The 19925-nt window shown below is 32.9% G+C and overlaps 2 protein-coding genes and 1 long non-coding RNA gene across 5 annotated transcripts; all 3 read right to left on the bottom strand.

The window, feature by feature from the left end:
• LOC107608097 (snakin-2) lies at nucleotides 12373-13348 on the bottom strand. 2 transcript variants are annotated; one of them, XM_016309989.2, is made up of 3 exons: nucleotides 13179-13348; nucleotides 13011-13062; nucleotides 12373-12896 (listed from the first exon to the last, which is right to left on the bottom strand). In XM_016309989.2, the coding sequence occupies exons 1-3, from the start codon at nucleotides 13254-13256 to the stop codon at nucleotides 12715-12717; spliced, it is 312 nt and encodes a 103-aa protein (XP_016165475.1). In that variant the 5' UTR covers nucleotides 13257-13348; the 3' UTR covers nucleotides 12373-12714. The 2 variants fall into 2 exon arrangements, with proteins under 2 accessions (XP_016165475.1, XP_016165476.1); XM_016309990.2 differs by having other exon boundaries at nucleotides 13011-13059.
• On the bottom strand, nucleotides 14884-16440 carry LOC110264297. Of its 2 annotated transcripts, none has more exons than XR_002350206.1 (3): nucleotides 15407-16440; nucleotides 15237-15283; nucleotides 14884-15102 (listed from the first exon to the last, which is right to left on the bottom strand). It is a non-coding gene; the product is annotated as an uncharacterized LOC110264297 (long non-coding RNA). The 2 variants fall into 2 exon arrangements; XR_002350207.1 differs by having other exon boundaries at nucleotides 15886-16440.
• LOC107609897 (putative ER lumen protein-retaining receptor C28H8.4) lies at nucleotides 17472-19826 on the bottom strand. The gene is made up of 6 exons (XM_016311955.2): nucleotides 19442-19826; nucleotides 19105-19304; nucleotides 18453-18593; nucleotides 18283-18363; nucleotides 17816-17940; nucleotides 17472-17719 (listed from the first exon to the last, which is right to left on the bottom strand). Exons 1-6 carry the CDS (start codon nucleotides 19665-19667, stop codon nucleotides 17671-17673), a joined length of 822 nt encoding a protein of 273 aa, XP_016167441.1. The 5' UTR covers nucleotides 19668-19826; the 3' UTR covers nucleotides 17472-17670.

The raw sequence follows: 19925 nt of genomic DNA, 5'->3' as shown, positions 1-19925 counted from the left end.
TGCAAGGATCTAGAGTGTTTTTTTTAAATTGATTTAAGATCCAGTTACCATCAGATAAAGGTGGAGGAGGATGGCAATGGAAGACCTAATACAAGAGAGAGATTACTCATAAATGTGTATGACCCAATCTGTCTTTCTTTTGTAATCCGAGTTGAAGTACTTTATTCAATGATCCTTCTTGATAATAAATTTGAACGTTTTCCTAAATTAAACCCTTACTTTCATGTATCCTCGCCTGAAACTCGTACCCCTTGACGTGAGCCTAAACTCGTTTCAACCCAATCAAGTGTGAGGGAGATTACTATTGAGATAAACCATCAGCAGAGACATATTTTGATTTAATGTGCCTTATTGTTTCTTCCAAAGATTCTTAATTTGGAATTTCTTTCTTGAGGTGCACTTTAATTCTCATTCTGGTGCATTTTCTTATTTCCTACAACATTGTCTGATCACAACAAAATGTATCTTTTCAATTTCTTGCGAATACCATTTGAAATTGTTTGCTCTCTTTTGAGCTTGGTATTCCTTCAGATAGTTTGACTCATTTTGACCTCACATGCAATCCTTAGATGCAACCATCGATATATTAGTTCCTTAGGATACGAATTTTGAACAGGAAGGATGAACTTGTGAGCGTGCAACATTACGAGGAGTTGTGAAGCTTTGTTTTTTCCAATGGTGTTACCTATAACTAAACTGACACACAAGGATGCCCCATTGGTATGGATGTCAAGTTGTGAGAAAAATTCCTCAAGAATTTGAAAGAAAGATTAACTACAGAGCCAATGTTTGTGTTGCTGAAACTCCGTGAACCAGTTAGGATCTACGATGACGCTTTATTGGAAATCTTGGGGTGCATTCTGATGTAACATTAGGAGGTAGTGGTTTATGCGTCATGACGATTGAGGCCGTACGAAGTGAATTCTTTGACTCTTGATCTGGAGTCTACTGCATTGTGCTATGTTGACGATGTGGAGCGAGGAGGAAACTACCTCTATGGAAATGGATGAAACTACTAAAAGACTAGGATTTTGAGTTAAGCTACCACATAGAGATGTCCACGTTTGATTTTGGTTTTTACATGTAGACTCTATGATGATTGATATAACATTTGGTACCTGGTGAATTATTTAAGTGCAGAGGCAAGTAGAAAATGAGAAAAATAAGTGGGCATGAATTTAGGCTTGAAATTTTATTGGGTTTGACTATGAGTGGAATTTGAGTTTAGTTATGATAGGTGAAAATTCATTGGTTGTTTAGTACGTCAAGTTGTAGTGTTGCACTTAAAGATGAATAACATGAGTAAGTATCCTAGTTGTTGTTAAAGTCCTAGGTAATACAATTATTGAGATGGAGGATTTAAGGAGACCTTGAATTAGGTATAGAGATGATATAAGGCCCTAAGTTATGACTTAGTCTTAGGATGAGCGTAAACCCTATTTAGGTCAAATTGAGAAAGTTTAGAAGTAAGCTTAGGTTTTGTAATCTGATAATGATGTATGACTTGATTGAATAATTGGATTAGTTAATTAATTAGTGGTTGAAAATCAGAGTGGCGTAGCAGAAACTTGTGAAATATAATGTCACATGATAGTTGTAAATAGAGGTAGTAGAAGGGTGACTAGACATATCTTAAGCTTGAATACTTGAAGAGTTTAGTGGGTTAAGGTAAGTAAGGATTTCTAAGAAGCTAAGTTTAATTGTGGCTGTAAGATTAGAATAATTTGGGATAGGTTGTGGACACGAGGGTAGGTGAATGATTGAGATTTGGGTGGTAGGTAAGTGCAATTATCGTGTTTGAAAGATAAGGATTGCAATAATTGATCATGATTATTTTGGGTTTAGATTGAAATAGAAAATGATTTATTTGAAAGGCGAATTTGGAACATATTGAGTTGAAATGCTGATGAGGTATTGAGGTTGAATTAAGGGAAGCTAAGAGTGAGAAGGATAAGTACAACATAGACTTGAATTCGGTTAAAATAGGGCATTATAAATAAAAATGAAGGATGTAGATAGGAATTTGAGCTGACATGGAGGAATGGTGAGAGATAGATTTAAATTGAGGGAACATGTAATGGTGATGATGGGTGAACTAAATTTTAAGGGCAAAAGTTTTTATTTGGTGGAAAGAATGTAAGAACCGTGATTAATTAACCGTTTAATTAAATTAAATTAATTTCTTCAAAATAGGATCCAAAAATTTAGATTATTAATTAGAAAATACAAATATGATCATTGGACTCAGTAGATTTTTTTGAGTTAGAAAATGTAATTTTCTTTGGAAAATTGCGTAAAAATACGTGCCGGTAAATTAACCAGCAGTACTAGCTTAAGTCTGTCCGGTACTGTGCGAAAATGATAAAAACAGTAGAAAAAGTTAGAAAATAAATTAAAGTTAAAAATTGGGCGCTAATTTTAAAGGTTTGGCCCAAAGTTGGGCCAAACAGGCTAAAAACGCTAACGAGTTAGACCGAGCCCAAGTCCAATATATATAAAGCCATTTAAGTGGCCATTTCAGCCACTTTTAACACCAAGCAGCAGCAGCAACGTGAAATTGAGAGAAGAGAAGTAGGGTTCCACAAAATACTATTCATCTTCAACTTCATTAACCATAACTTGAGCTACAGTGCTCCGATTCGCGTGCCATTTGTGGTTACGCGAAGCTCTCGCCGAGTCCGTCACTTCTAGCTAGGTATTGTGGTAAGTTTCTCGCAAATCTCTGCCCAGTTTTCTGCCCAAAGAAATTTGAAAATTTAGGTTTTGGTTTTGAGTGAGTTTTTGTGTTTTGATTGATTAGCTGGTATTTAAGGTTGAACTATTGGTGGTTTGTGCCCCCAAACACCATTGGAAAAGGTAAAGAAACTCTTTGCCTTGTGAAATTGTGATTTTGGTAACAATAGATTGATTTGTGGTAATTGATATGGTTTTAGTTGAGTTCTTGCAATTGTTGGAGTTGATTTGGAGCTTTGAAGGTGAGATTGGTTATTTGTTAGTAATTGAAAGCTTGTTTGGACTCAAAGTGGTATTTTGTGCATATTGAAAATCGGCCAAGGTATGGTTTTAGTTTCCTCTATAATATATAATATTTTTGGACACTTAGACTAGTGGACTTTAGGATAGGATTGAATTGATTGTTGGAAATTGTTGAATTTGATAATGTATGATAGGGTTGTTGATTTTGATGAATTATGGTGTTGAACTTAGAAGTTGTTGTTGATTGTTGAAATAGAGGTTGAAATTGATGATTTTGAGTATTGATAATGGTTGTGAAGCTTATTGATATTAATAAATGTTAGAAATGGTGATATAATGCCTTGTGTGGATTAATTGTGAATTGGAGGAAGGTAAATGAGAATTTTTGGATGAAATTGGTGAGATTGCATGTCAATAGGTTGTGAAATAAATTAGAAGGTATATAGACATTATTTAGGTCCATTGGAACTGTTTTAGGTGTAGGATATTTGGTTTTGGTTGTGAATTTTGGAAGTTAAGGATCTTGTTAACTTTTGGTAAAAACAGACTTTTTCGTGAACTTTGACGGATCATAACTTGAGACTCAATCTTCAAAATTTATTGAAATTTATCTTAATTAAAAGTTCATTTAAAGATCTTTAAATTGATATAAAGTTTATGAAAATAGATTTTTTATAGAGGGATTTATGACTGTTTAAAGTTTGGTGCCAAAAACTGAATTCTGCAACTTTGAAATTTTTCTGAGCCTGGTGAGAGTTGCGTACGCGACATGGTGCACGCGACACAACCAACCCATTCGGGTTGGGCATTTCACGTACACGAGGTACTACATGCATACACGAGCTATTCAAAAATGAACCCTTGCGTACGCGAACTGTAATACGCGACGCGAGCAACCCATTCGGATTGGGCATCTCGTGTACGCGAGCAGGGAGTTGCGTACGCGACCACCCCTTTTTCAACAGCATGTGTAGGCGAGGCAAGGGATTGAGTACGCGAGACCCCTGTTTTGCTAAAACATGATTTTTTTCTATTTTCAAAGGTTCTCTTACTTTCTAAAATTCCTTCAAAGCCTAATTAAGAGTATTGTCTAATATTTAGGCTCTAATATTACTAAAGATAAGTTAGTGAATTATTTTAGTAAATTTCTATATGAATTTAGAAAACGGAGACTTAGGATTCTGGAGTACTGAGGGTGGATTAGTTGAAAGAAGTGATAGGGTACTGTAAAGACTACTGGTCTGATGAAATTGTGGAGTTGGATTTGATGATGCTTTGAGACGAGTTTAGGACTTGGAGTGCACTGAGTTTGAAAATGATTTCTGAAAATCACTAATTGTTTTATACTGAGATTAGTGAGACGATATGCGCCTGGCAGGGACGGTAGGTTAATCCCACCAGTCGAGGTCGCGGCGGCGGCGTAAGGGCTGTGGTTAGTCCCGCTTACGTTGAGATGTGAGGTCCGTGGCAAGAGTATCCCGCTCGCATCCTTTCAGAATCACTAGAGTGTGCAGGCACTATATCCTAAACCGTGTTCCAGGCACGATATCTCAGGAGTTCCCATTTTGAGACCGAAAGACGACATCTCCATGGGGATGTGTTGGGTTGGCAGTTGAACCAACAATGTGATATCACAGCCAAATAGGACAAGCATTCATCATGTACATCTTCTATCTGTTTGTTTGCTTTGCCAACTTGAATTGCTTGCCTAATTGTATAACATAATTAATTGCTTCTTGAATTTCTTGATATACATGCTATACTTGTGCTTTACTTGCATTGTTATTACATGTGTTTTCTACTGGGATTGAGGAGGTTCGGAAGGCGGTGGCGATGGAATCGCATGGCGGTTAGGCTGGTGAAGGCTGTGGACAGCGGTGAACTGATAGTTAGAAATCCCTTAGGATAGTTACCCTGTTTCATAAAGGATTTAAAGTTATGGTTTTAATTTTAGTTATGCTTTAAGTTGAATCTTATGATTGATATAAAGCTCTAGGATTGCCTCTAGCATCCCGGGGTTTTATATCTTACATTACTGGACACTATTACCATACTAAAAACCTCCGGTTCTCATTCCATACTTTGTTGTTATTTTTCAGATGCAGGTCGCAACCCACCTCGGTGAGTTGCTTGATGGTGACAGAGCGGAAGACCTTTATCATGTTTTGGAGTCTTTTGGTTATTTTGAATTGTTCTCTCACTTTTGTATTTATATTTGCCCTAGAGGCTTGTTTTGAGAGAGATATTCTGTATATGATGTTTTAACTTTCAAAACTCTGTATGCCTGTATATACTAGTCGGCTTAAACTTCGCGGGCTGCTGCTAGTTCCGTATGACTATTATATCTTCTTATATACTTATATTTTGTTATCTTTTAACTTTATCTTGTGGCTTAAGTTTTTAGCTTTGTATGAACGTGTTGCGCTTTTGTAACTCTGTTTTTGAGCATATTCCTTCATCGGGCTTCTAGAATTATTATTCCTTCTATATATATTTATGTATAAGTCTTAGGATTGTCGTGACCTCTGATTAACCTTGCTTTATGGCATGAGGTAAGGCTTAGGATAATTAGGATGTTACAATAAATAAAGGAAGGAGATGAGCGGTGGTGACTAACTTACTTACGATCAAAGCTAGATCCAAATCATAAAAGCTCCTTGAAAGTAGTGACACGGTGTTGCTTGTGATGGCAAAGGGATCAGGGGTGGCAAGGAGAAGAACGACGGTGGTGAAATAAGCGCTAGCGACAAACCTTCAGATCCAAGCCAGATCGAGAACCAGATCATAGAAGCTCAATGAAGGTACCAACACGAAGATGAGTTGAAACAAGGGAATGAACAGTAGTGAGGAGATGAATGACAGCAACAGGAGATGAAAGACAACAAGAGATTAGAGTCTATCATTCACATTACCCACACCTTTTGATATGTAAATAGGGGTGGCAAACGGACCGAAATCCGCCGAACTGGCCCGTGTAACCCGCCAAAAAAGGCGGGCTAGGTTGGAAATTTGAAATCATGAAACTTAAAAAGCTTGCCTAACCCACACCCCCTAATCTGTGGGCTTTGGCAGAGCAGGGTGGGCTTCCCAGCAGGCCAGACATTTTTTTTTATCAGGGCCATTTTTTTACAAATTTCTATGATATTATTGATTTACAAGAGGATGATGATGATAATTGAAAATGTTCTATGTTATATTTTGGATTATATTTTATGTTTGATTGATTATAAACTTGAAGATGTTTAATTATATGTTTTAGACAATGTTTGTTTTAGTTTGAACAATGTTAGTTTTATTATTTTGTTTCAAAATATTTGGTTTATGATTATGTTTATTACACATTTATAATTAAAAAGATTTTAATGTTTGTGAATTTAGAAATTATAAATTTTATATCTTTAGAAATTATAAATTTATTAAAATAGTTGTGACATTATATATATTATTTAATATTTAGTGATTAAAAAATATTAAAAACGAAAATTTTGGTAGACTTGGCCCACCAACCTGCTAGCCCGCCGTTAGGCGAGGTGGTAGAGGAATTCAAGACCGTCTCACTAGGCGGGGCGGGCCAGTCCGCCAGATGGCAGGCTTTTGGCAAGGCGGGCTTCCCCGTTTAATTTGTCACCCATATATGTAACAACACTAATCACTCTCAGTCTCTCATATGCAATGACACTCCGAGTTAAAAGACAAAAGGAATTATAGTGGCGGTTATAAACCGCCATGATAAACTAAAACCGCCACAAAAATTATCAACATTATGACAGAGACTAAAATTGTTAAATTATAAAAAATAATGGGACTTATGTAAAATCGTCATAAAATTAGTGTCATTTTAATCCAACTTTTTTGTAGTGTATGTTCTTTGAAGAGATAGGAGAACTCTTATTTAACATTAAATTTTCCACACAAATAATTAAAAATATTTATGCAAATGGTTAGGAAGGCAACACTTTGGGACTTGCATATAATACGAACCAAGTCATCTATAAAGTTAAATTTGTAAGTTTTGCTCAATCACAAGGTCAACGTGGATGGTTCATAAAATTCTAATGTGAAACTCGTAATATTTTGCAATACTTGAAGAAGAAATATCTTGGCAAATCCAAATGTTCTGTTAATATTTTTTAGAAAATTTTTAAATTTACTAGTTGTAATGTTGAACAAAATAGGCTTGTAATTAAAGTTGTTTGTGCTACCAAAGTTAGCAATTAGGTCATCACTTAGGAATATTTTCTAAGTTTATTTAGTGTCAACATCTTAAGAGCTTAAATAATAGTCTTGATAATGAAATAACCTTTTAGATTTAGTTGTTATTATTAAGACTTCTATATTATCTCGATGTAGGTATTATAGATTAATGATTAAATAATTTTATTTTTTATGACATTTTAGTGTTAATAAATAAAATTATTTTTTAGTACATATTTTGTTATTTTTTGTAGTCTATATTTATTATATATTTTCAATAATATTTTATTATTTTGATTAATAAAAAAATAAAAACATTCAAACGAATTATTTTGGAATTTTTAAAAATTTTTAGGAAAACTCTGAGATTTTTTAAATCTTTTAGTGAATGTTTTATACTTCACCCTAGGGATTGATTTTCCAGCTCGCACATGTGGACATTTAATGTTCACGTGTGTGAGTTAACATTCCACATCAATAGTCACCGTTAGTGCTTAATAGAAAGAAACTTTATTGTCTAACAGAAGTAAACATTTAAAACTATTTTGTGTATTTTAAAATCTGAAAGATCAAAGTGTCTAATTTTAAAAAATTAAACGACTAATTTGAATAATTACTCTAAAAATTATTAAAGACAAATTTAGAGTAGAATTGTTATGCAGATATTTAGCAATTGAAAGTTATGACCAACTTGACGATTGCAAACATTTAGAATGGTTCGAAATTTAATATTTGGGAGCGAAACATACTCCTCTTGTGAGTATCAATCTTATGTGCATCAAAGTCTTTACTTTGTCAATAAAAAAGAAGAAGAAGAAAATAACTTTGGAAAATCAATAAAAAGTAAAAAAAAATTGAATTTACTTGATAAATTTAACATAATTAATACTTCACAAAACTTCAGATTAAAGGTTACAAATTACAAAAGAAGATAATTTGATAAATTACAATAAAAAGAAAAGGAAAATGGCTTTACATAAAAAAACAAAGAGTGCATAATTGACAAGAACATAAAGGAAATGTGATATGAAACCTATGCAAAAAACTAACTTAAACAAGTCACAAAAAATCATTGGGATTTGTGAGAAAGTGTGTTTTAGAGTGAGAATTTTTCAACCCCTCGTATTTCATTAAAATATTTAAAAACATCCTCAACCAATCTTAGTTTGCCATGTGTCAACTCTGGAGTACTACAAAAAGTAACTGTTTTCACCAAATGCAGAACTAATAACCATCTTGCACACAACGTTCACCAATTCCCTATCTTTATTGAAACAATCATCATTGAACTTTTTCAGTCGAACGACTCATTACCGATATCACTTTGTCAACCAATAAATTGCACCCTAGGATCATCATCACTGTCGAGGTTTTATTTCAATAGAGTATGATCGATCCTTTGCCACAATAATTAATTTTATTTTTAAATAAATTCATGATACTATTTCACTTCCCAAGTAATTGCCATCATCATTGTAACTCCATTAAATGTTCCCACGTCCCCTCACATCCCATCAATCTTTTTGTGCCTTTTTTATTTCTTAAATTTCATTTTCCAAGACACATATATAAAACCAAACTTCTTCTTCTTCTAACCCTTCATTTTTTAAATTCTATTTCTGCTAACAAAAAACGCTTGCCTCTTTCATTGGTTACCTCTGCTTATCACTGTGCCTAACTTTCGTCACTATTATTACTGTTTCCTGACTTCAATCTTTCGATTTTACTCTTTTCTGCATTCTTTTGGTACACTCCCTCACATTTTTACAAATCTCCTGCATGCTATTTCTTCTTTTCCTTTCCTTTCATTCCATTTACTACTTCCCTTGCAACCAATTATTAACAGCTACTGATACACCTATTAGCATGAAATGATTTCAAATCTTTAAATTTCTCTTATCAATTGATTAAAATTTTATTATTTGTGAGTAACAAAAATGCCAATGCAAAAATCCCATTTTTGTTTTTTTTATTTCTATGATCGTGCGTAACTATTCGTCTTCCTTAGCTAATTTTAGGTTAAAAGTCTCTTTTAGTTACCATGTTTCCACACATGTATTGTAGAAATGGCTTCTTCCACCCTATCTAAGCCTTCCCCAGCCAAAAGCAAATGTAAAGAGAAAGTTGAAGAATCTTCTGACAAAACTAACCTGAAAATATTATAGAAGGAATTTGGCATCATCATCGAAGATCCAATCGACACTATTAATGATGAGAAGATTTTATTCTATTTTTCTATCAAAAATGAACTTCACTATTTTTCTAAGCCCCTTGAACTCTCCGGAGCAAGCAAAAGGTGTTTTCCACTATTTTTCTTGCAATGAAGGGCAAGATATTCTGATAAAGAATGACTTGTATGTTGCCTCATTTGTCGACCATGCTCGACCTTTTCGCAATAACCCAAAGATTGCTTTTAAAAATGTGAACTTCCTTACTTGGTATAAAAGGATAAAACCCCACAAAAAGGATTCTTGGCACTATTGAGGACTCTACGACCTCATGAGACTTTTTCAATTTTACCCATCAACACATCATTGGATGATAGGGGCTATGTTGTGCTTTTGGAGTAAAACCACCAACAACCTTCATCTACCATGTGGCATGATTAGCACCCATCAAAGAATAACTTGCATGGCTTAACCTCAATATAATTTGCTTCCTAGTCATTCAGATTGTTTGGTCAATCAACCAAGAAATCTACAATGACCTATCCTTTAATAGCCTTAGCAGGTACATACTGTAAATCATATTCAGTAAAGCAAGCATCTGTTTACCAATTCGACCATGCATAATTGGATAAGATAGTATATATTTGGCAAGGTCAGTTGTAAAAATTATCTTGACAGTTTTAGCTGCCATATAACATTTGAGTTTAGTGCAAGCTTAATATAGTGACAAACACAACTTCTCGACCGATGTATAACAAGATTCAATACTTGTCAAAACTCTGCTAAAATAGTAAATGGCTCATTCATTACCATTGTCATCATCTTGGGAAAACATGTAACCAATAATGTTGTCAGAAAGCAGCAATGTATAGTTTTAAAGGTTCATTTGGTTGAACTGTGGCCATCACGGGGGCATGAGTCAAATAGGTTTTGGTTGAATCAAAGCCATGCTGATGTGCCTGTGTCCAAATATATGCATATTCATCTTTGAGCTTCACTATAGGAGCAAAAATACGAGTTTGACCAAATAGTTTGGAAATGAATCGATGTAGAAAATTCACTTTTTCCAAAAAGGATTGAACATCTTTCTTCGACTTGGGCGATGGCAATTCTAAAAGTCGTTTTGGTTTTGTTTTGATAGATTGCAGTACCCTTCTTTTGCATGACAAAACCTAAAAAATAACCAGTTGATACACTAAAAGCACATTTTAAAGGATTTGTCTTTAATCATTTACATCTCATAGTGTTAAATGCTTTATTTAAATGATCGAGATGTTGATCGATGGAGATAAATTTCACCATGACATCGTCGATATAAACCTCCATAAATTTCCCAGTATATTCATGGAAAATAGCATTCATAACTCGTTGGTAAGTTATCCTTGCATTCTTCAAACCAAAAAGCATCATTACCCATTTATAAGTACCTAAAGCACCAAGATATCGAAAAGTCGTTTTGGAAAAATCTTCAACAATGAAAAGTCTATTTGTAGAATCAACCAACTCATCTACAACGGGAATGTGATATTCATCTTTTGCATTATTTAAGTCACAAAAGTCAATGTAAACACGTAACTTCCTATTCTTTTTCATTACTAGAATAATGTTCGACACCCAATTGACGTAACGAGCTATGCAAATGAATTTGACTTTTAAAGGTAAACGATGTTTGACTAAAGAGCGATCGAGGCCAGACATTTCATCATAATCCCAAGCAAAACAATATTTGTATTTATTCAAAAACGCAATTAGTTTTTCTCGAAAATCAGGGCCAATGTTTTTGCTAACATATGTTGGCCTCTTAACCTCATTATTTCCTAGATTATTTTCCTCAAGTGAATCTTGAGATTCGAAACATTTTTCGATATGGTCATCATCTTGAGGCTTTTTCAAAACCCAGAGGTTCAAGACCATAAATACAATTTGAAGAAAATTTGACAAAATTATTATAGAAAGAACTATTTTTATTTATATTGTTAGCTAAATCAGTTGTCAAGTCTCTTTTAGTATAAAGTTTTTGAGATACATCGACGTTTGCTTGACCAAAAAACCAAAGCATGCATAAATTTTGACACACAAATAAACTGTCCTACCAGGTGTGCCAATTTGTTATGCAGATATTTAGCAATCGAAACCAATGATCAACTTGACAATTGCAAACATCTAGAATGGTTCAAAATCAAATATCTAGAAGCAAAATCTACTCCTTTTGTAAGTATCAGTCTTATTTGTGTCAAAGTCTTTACTTTGTCAATGAAGAAGACAAAGAAAAAAACTTTGCAAAATCAATAACAAGTAAGAAAAAAAATTGAATCTATTTGATAAATTTAACATAAATAACACTTCACATAACTTCAGAGTAAAGGTTATAAATTACAAAGAAAGATAACTTGATAAATTACAACTAAAACAGAGATGACTTTACATAAAAAAAAATAGTGTAGAATTGACAAGAACATAAAAGAAATATAGAACGAAACCTACACAGAAAACTAACTTAAACAGGTCATAGAAAGTCGTTAGGATGTGTGAGAGAATAAGTGTATTTTTGAGTGAGAATTTTTTGACCCCTTATTTGTTGTTCATTATGTTGTTTATAAACATCTTTAACCAATCCTGATTTGCCATGTGTCGACTTTAGAGCACTGCAAAAAGTAACTTTTCCCGTTAAATGCAGATTTGATAACCGTCTTGTACACAATGTTTACTAATTCTCTTAACGAATCTTACTTTTGTCGAGACGATTATCAACGAACTTCTTCGATTGAATGCTTCATTATCGATATCACTTTGTTGACCAACAAGTATTATTCAATAATTAAAATAAATTATCATATATTTATATATAAATATATTTATTGTTTAAATTATTTTCAATATATATTTTAAATTTAAAATATATGTTATATTAATAACTAATTTTAATATATACCCATCATTATCCATTATTATAGATGGTCAAGAAAAAATAAAAAATAATAGAAACATACATCATAACATACATAAATGAAAATTACAAGAAAAGACAATAAAATACATAAGATGAACTTTATTTTAACTCCGAAACAAACACTCACAAGGATTCAACACGCATTATTGAAATCAAAACACAGCTTATTATGTTACAGGACGCTGGTCTCGTGACCACATCATTTCATGACCTCTCATACATATATAATAGCAATTAGCAAACACAAACAACATAGATAGCAATTAATTATTAGTCAAGAACTTATTGATTAAATCTCATATACGTTTATCTTATTAAAAGTTTAAAGGGGTATATCCGATTATTATCATCCTTAATTACTTGTCTTCATATTTAATTTGGAGGCAGTTGAGATGATTTAATTTGCATGGAAGCTGCTAAGAAGGTTTAAGGGCACTTGCGCCTGCCACCGTGGGTGGTTTGGTTGTAATAACAGGGACACAGTTTTTGGTTGCCGGAAGTGCCCGGTGGTACGCAGTTGCATCTTTGGCAGCATGTTCCGCACGCTCTCTTGCACATCCTTTGACGAGATGCTTTGCTGCATCTCACACTGCATGCTCCACTGCAATCTGATCCATGTAACCATCAAGCTATTATATATCATTTTTTATTCCCTTAAACCTGGCTTAATAATAATTAGCCTTCGCCTTTTAAATTTAAAATTAAACTTAAATTTATCGTACCTATCTTCTTATTATTAACAGAATCCTCAATTGTCTGCTGGGGTGCCTCCTGCTACATGTTAGGAATCAAAAAGTAAAAGAGAGTATAATCATAGTGAAATGATATTAATTATAATGTAGAAATTAAGAAGGCAAAAAGAAAGTATAAATATAATAATCTTTAATTACCGATTCATAAGCTTCCCCAAGATGGAGGAGGAGCAAAGACACAATAAGGGAAGCAGCTAGAAGCTTAGAGAGAGCCATGACTTATTATGGTTGTTAAAAAGTAGATATATATATATATATATTCTCTCCTTCACAAGTTCGCAGAATAATGGAAAACAAAGAGTTCTATTTATAGTTAAAAAGAGAAGGCCGTAAACAAAAGAATGCTCTATTATTATTATGGTTAAGATAATTGACTTTAAATCATGTTGTTTGTATATATATTATACAACATAACCAAGTTAGGAGTACATAACAAAACGGCCACTAAGTCACTCATCCGTATAAATTAAAATATATATTGAAATACTAAATATACGTTGAAAATAAATTAAACAATATATATTGTACAATAGATGTTAGTGGACTGATTTTCTTTAGACACATAGTATTTTTGTATATAATATTGTATTAGAAGTATATTTTAGCTCTTGAAGGAATCGAACTTTGTTCTTCATGTTTGAAGTATGAATTAATTATTTTTAATTTTAGATTTTAAAATTTTAAAAATAAAAATTTGTAATTAAACCAAATTACAATTATCTGGCCGAAGTTGTCATTGCATGGCTGCTCCATCGCTGGATCTCCTCCCTTGCCTCCATGCGTCGCTGTCGACTCTCTCCACCCTACAAATGTGCTAGATGTTCAATTCACTAGATATGTAGATGATTATTTTGTTTGATTTTAAGTATATACAATTAACAAATGTTGGATGATCATTTCACTAGGCAGCCAGATGATTATTTTAATAACTACGTGAATGGTTATTTGATGATGATCCCGCGACGATGATGGGAGAAGGGCTACAGAGATGGACAATGATAACCGGTAAGAGAGCTTCTAACGTCGGAGAGGTGAGATGATTGATGAGGATGTAACAAACAGTTGGGGGGAGAGGGGAAAAAGAGGGTATTTAGATAAGTTTCTTTGGTAAATTAGGATTGGAATGGTTAATTTTTGAAATAACTGTTTGAAATTTTTGGCTTAGGTAATTTAGGAAGTTTTCTTATTTTTTTTTTTTCTTGTATTGGATCAATTATTCACATTATTTAGATTTTTCGTTATCTCCCTAACAAAATTGATTGGTGAATTAACATTTTGAATCTTAGTTATTGGTGTGAAGATTAATGAATACAATGGAGACTATAATGTTGTTTTATCCATTACGAACTTATAGATTAAAATGATGGTTTGTTCGAGATACATCTTGAATTTAACTTAGTTATCATGACTAAATCAAGAATTATATTAAAAAAATGTTATATACATCGCTTATATATATATTTTTGAATTAAAAATATTAATAAGTTAAAAAAATAAAATTTATAAAAAGAAAAATATTTTAAAAAAATACTATGAACTATCAGAATTTATTATTTTTGGCCATCGCTTAACTATTAACTCAATTTCTTTAGTTTAGTTCTTTTAATTTAGTAATCTAACAATACATATACTTTATTCATATTTTTAAACATTAACCAAAAACAATAAATTCTAATATCTCTCTAATACTTCTCTTAAAAAAATACACAAAACATGTAGTGTAAGTATTATTTTTTTATAAAAAAAGATTAGGATATCATTCAAATAAAATTTTTCAGTGATCGATAGATAGAATTGCCTAATAATATTTCATAATTGTGACGGTGCTTATGAAGCTCCTTAATCATGGGAATGAACCAGTTTCAGGCATTGAAAAAGCACTACAGTATTACTTGACAAACAATATCAGTTCAGGAAGATAATCAAGAAACAGTGTAAAAATTGCACCAAGTACAAAAATAAAAATAAAAGCAAACACTATTTTAAGAATATACAATAGATTGATTGGTTTCGATACCCTTGGTTTGGATTCCCTCCTTTCTGGATGTAAGACACCCAAACCCTGGAGAAAGAAAGCAAAAGAGATTGAAAAGTGTCATGCCAAAAATTTTAAAGAAACTAATTTTCATGAAAAATTGTTCTCAATTTTGCTTATTTGAAAATAAAAGTTAATTTAAAAAAGAAAATAACACTTACAAATGCCTGCTTTGACATCCATCGAACGTCTCTATCTCTGATTTCTTCTGCATAAAAAAATGAAGCATTTTTTAGTAATATTACAAGTTTTTCCTACTTACTCTCTTGTAAGGGGAAAAAATTAGAAAATTACAATATTTGAAAAGTAGTTTATGGATATCATAAGTTACTTGAAACATTCCACATTTAAGTTATGGTTGTTTTATCATGCAGCAACAACAATGGAAAATGTGTGGTGATGATCAACCCCCCCTTTTCTCTCTCCCTCCAAAAAAAAAAGAACAAATGTTATATAGCTGGTTTGAATGATTATGAAGACCGAAAAAGTTCACATAGATGCACACTCGTTCACATTTGAGGATAGCATTAACAAATGTTAACATATTAAGACAATATTTGGACAGAAAATCTGTACACAGAAAGTCTTCATTATAGAAACACAAAATTGTACAACTTCCTAATAGTAGAGACAGAAAGTATTGGTATCTGTGTCTTTCTATTTCTGACACAGAATCCAAACTCAATCTAAGATATCTTTTTTAACCTCCACCGAATACAAATCAGTCATAACTATGTACTACTACAAATCCTTAAAGAAAAAGAAAGCAGAATAATGAGAGAAGACTCAATTTGATTTCTGAAGTTTTACTTCATAGTAAGTTTAGTCCCTTGGTTTTAAACATGATCAATTTGGTCCTAAGCTTTATAACCATGAATCTTAGTTGAGTTTTTCGTCACCAATCCAGTTAACAGAGGTAACCAAAAAAAGCATTATTGAAATAAGACTACCATTGTCAGGTGGAGTATCCCTACATTTAGTAGACTTCCTTTCAAGTCTCAACTCAGACAGAAGAGGGAGTGGAAAGAGACTGATGCTACTACCAATAACAGGTACCGGGTGAATCATACATATCTAGCGAGAACCCTGATCCTCATTTCAAGTCGAATCCGAGTAAGGAATACCAGCAAGGAAGGGAAACACTATGGCAGCTGAGCCACTACACTAGTACAAAGGAGCAAGTAGCATTCTAATGGCTGACATTGCATAATTAGTTCTTCAAGGATCAAATTAAGTGTCCTAACTACCAAATTGAGTTCGACACCTTTAAATTTAATATTATATGAGAATGGAGACTCACACCCATTTGTCTTAAAGCGAGATTAATAGATAAGAACCATAGATGATAAGTTAATCAAATTTATCAAACAGAAATACTAATGAACTATCAGAATTTATTATTTTTGGCCATCGCTTAACTATTTCTTTAGTTTCTTTAGTTTAGTTCTTTTAATTTAGTAATCTAACAATACATATACTTTATTCATATTTTTAAACATTAACCAAAAACAAATATCTCTCTTATCTCTCTAATACTTCTCTTAAAAAAATACACAAAACATGTAGTGTAAGTATTATTTTTTTATAAAAAAAGATTAGGATATCATTCAAATAAAATTTTTCAGTGGACAAAAACCCCAAAAACCCTACTCACTATTTAATTTGCTTAATACATAAATTAGCAATTGGTTTCTTCCGTTCTCGCAATGGTAATCCTCATTATTCCAAGGGAATCAGTGTTTTCAAACCCAATGTTAAAATATATGAATAATAATTGAATATGGCCGACCCAAGGAGAGTCAAATTATAGGAGCAAGTTGCATTATTATTGTGTTTTGGGGCAGGGGAAATAGTAAAGGATGAAGGGTGGGTTCGGTCTTTCGGATACATGGAAAATTACGATTGCTGAATTATTATCCTAACAACCAAACACATTACCAAGTGCCCTCCGTAGTGTTAGGCTTTCGTAGATCGATGGTGATATATTTGGATCACAGTTCATGCATTCTGTAGCAAGATCAAACTATAGTTTATGTCACATTATTCTTTTTAACTTTTCTTTCTACTGTACTCTCTCCGTTTGCATGCCATTTTATCAATTATCTTTCAAAAACAAATAAAATTATACAACATTTCAATGTATAAAACTATTAATTTTCAGATTCCCTGAAACAGGAACTGATGCAATGCACATAAGAACACAATCATATGAAATCAACTATTCGTATTAAAACAGCCAGCTATCTATATATCTGTATAAAATATATATTAAAATAAAAATATATAAAACAATATATATAAATATATGATAGCTGTTGTTTTTTTTATACATAGCATTTTATTTTTATCAAAGGTCCCTGTTGTTTACATCCAGCTCAAGTTGATAACGACTTTTTTAAATGCATGCTTTCTCTTTATTAATTATATAATAATATTCCCAGGCAAATTGACTTGTCATTATAGCTAGCTAGGCATGCACACATCAATTTGAGTCAATTACTGATAAGTACTAAATTAAGTTTATTTAGGTTACATGTTTTACAGACCCACATAAAAAGCTTCTTTTAGGGATCTTAATGACAATTTGTTTTAGTTTTAAACTACTCCTGATGGAAGCCGAACAACAAGTTGTCCCCCAATAATGCTGCACCGAAAGAAAACACAAAGGATCAGGAATTTAAACAAGAGCATAAAAATTAAGATGTAGGTTGTTCAATTGATGGGAGTTTATATTATGCACCTCTTGACATAGTAGTAGCAAAAGTCTGCTAGGATAAAAGTTTGGACAATTTCAGATATAAGCACCATTGAAGGCCACAATCCATAACCCAAAACAACTAGTAGGCGTCCGCGTGTATCGATTACCTGAGGAAGATATGCATAATCATATATAGGTCACTAGACCAAGGGTTTCTGATTAAATATGCTTACCCTTAGGTCTTGGATATGAAAATTCTTAGCATCAGTTAATAATCTGATCATAATGCCTTTTAAGTATTTCCAGAATAGAACAAGAACAAGTTCCTCTAAAGTGATCCGAAATTGGTAAAGTGCGAAAGTGAGAGTTTAATCACCTTTAACTCAAGATAGGAGAACTTGCACATGATAAAAGTTACGAATTCAAAGGTGATTAACTCATTATTTTATCACTTTTTCGTTCCACGATTTAGGTGATACAAAGTTAGAGACATGTTAGTTTGACCGAACCTGGAGGACCCAATGTGCACAACTCAAGAACCTTGCTACTCCAAGTGCAAAAACATAATGTGCTGTGATTGGTTCAACAATCTGAAAGTTAAATTGAGGAATTAATTAGAGTTATAAAGAATGACATGCAAAGGAAGAAGTAAAAGGCATAAATATATTTTGTAGGAGACCTTAGTATTCTGCATAACCCGAAGCTGTGGTAGAACAGAGACGGCTTCAAGATAAACACAGAAGGCCCAGAGAATCCTGTTAACGATAGAATTCCGGGTTGTTGGATGGATAAAGAAGGACACCACTGCACAAGGTGCCACCTGCATTTCGCCACTCAGAGCACTCAGGTAATCATAGAACAAGCATTATTCAAACAATGACAGTTTCGTACTTATGCTACTCTGAGCAATTATTGTTACTGAATATAAGAAATGAGATATATTATAGGGTAAAGTATACTTTTTGTTTTTGAAGTTTTAAAAATACTCCTAAATTTTATTTTGTTTCAATTTTGTCTCAAAAGGTTTTTATTTGCATCAAATATACTTCTTACTGCTAATTTTTTAAAAAATTTAAGACAATTTCAACAATTTTATAACAACTTTCAATATAAGTAAATCAAACATAATTTCATGCATTATTGTTAGATTGATCTTAAATTTTTTGAAAATTTAGCCGTTGATGGTATATTTGATGCAAATAGAAAACTTTTGAGACAAAATTGAAACAAAATAAAATTTTGAGATATTTTTAAACTTTTGTCAATCTTTAGAAACAAAAATTATACTTTATCCAATATTATATTAACACACAATGAAAAAGCATACTTACAACCAAATATATCGCGAGATTATCCTTATCATCCATATAAGTGGATTTGAGTTTGAAGCGGATCATATAGATAACCCAAAGGGTGGTTACCAGTGTTGCCAGATCCAGAATTGTGTGTATATCATATTCCATCACAAAACTGCAGTACAGTCTAACAGCTAGAAACAAAGCCGTCAGTTCCTGCGACTTCAGTGACAGTCCTACAAATATTCAAAACACACACTATTCTAAGAAATATTATTGCTTTTCCTAAAATCACAATGACAACATTTGACTCAACAAGAATAAAAAGGAAATCAATTTGATAAGGAAGCCCCAATATGATAAGAAAGGGTACCAGCACAAGTTTTATCCTTGGTGAGCTTGTAGATGAGGAGGGAGATTCCCAGAGCATGAACAGCCTCGGCGGCGACGAAGAGGTTGTCGTGGTCGTTGACTACCATCCTGAGGAAGACAAGGGCGGCAATGGCGGAAAGAAGGGCGAGAAAGGCCTTCGTTTTTGGGGGCTGGCGCCGAACCCATGTGGTCACGGCGTATATAGGCCTCTTGTTGTTTCCCTTCATTCCTTCTGAATAATTGAGACAATAGAAGCTGATGAACTTTGCAAAATGAAAATGGGTTTGGAATTAAGGCATTCAGATTTCAGTGGGTGTTGTTGGAGTACTACTTTGGAGTTTGTGGGACACGTGGAATTTCGGATACACCTGCATGTTTCTTAACATGAAAAACGCGACGGGTGGGGTGGGTTGCTCAACTACACTCTTATTTTGTCTTTTCTTTCTAGGCGAAAACTCACGGCAGCCAAATTTCACATGAACTTA

The sequence above is a fragment of the Arachis ipaensis genome, chromosome B07 (assembly GCF_000816755.2).
Source record: "Arachis ipaensis cultivar K30076 chromosome B07, Araip1.1, whole genome shotgun sequence".
Classification (NCBI taxonomy): Eukaryota; Viridiplantae; Streptophyta; class Magnoliopsida; order Fabales; family Fabaceae; genus Arachis; species Arachis ipaensis.
The sequence above is the reverse complement of the archived record's forward strand: the minus strand, read 5'-3'. Positions and strand labels throughout refer to the sequence as shown.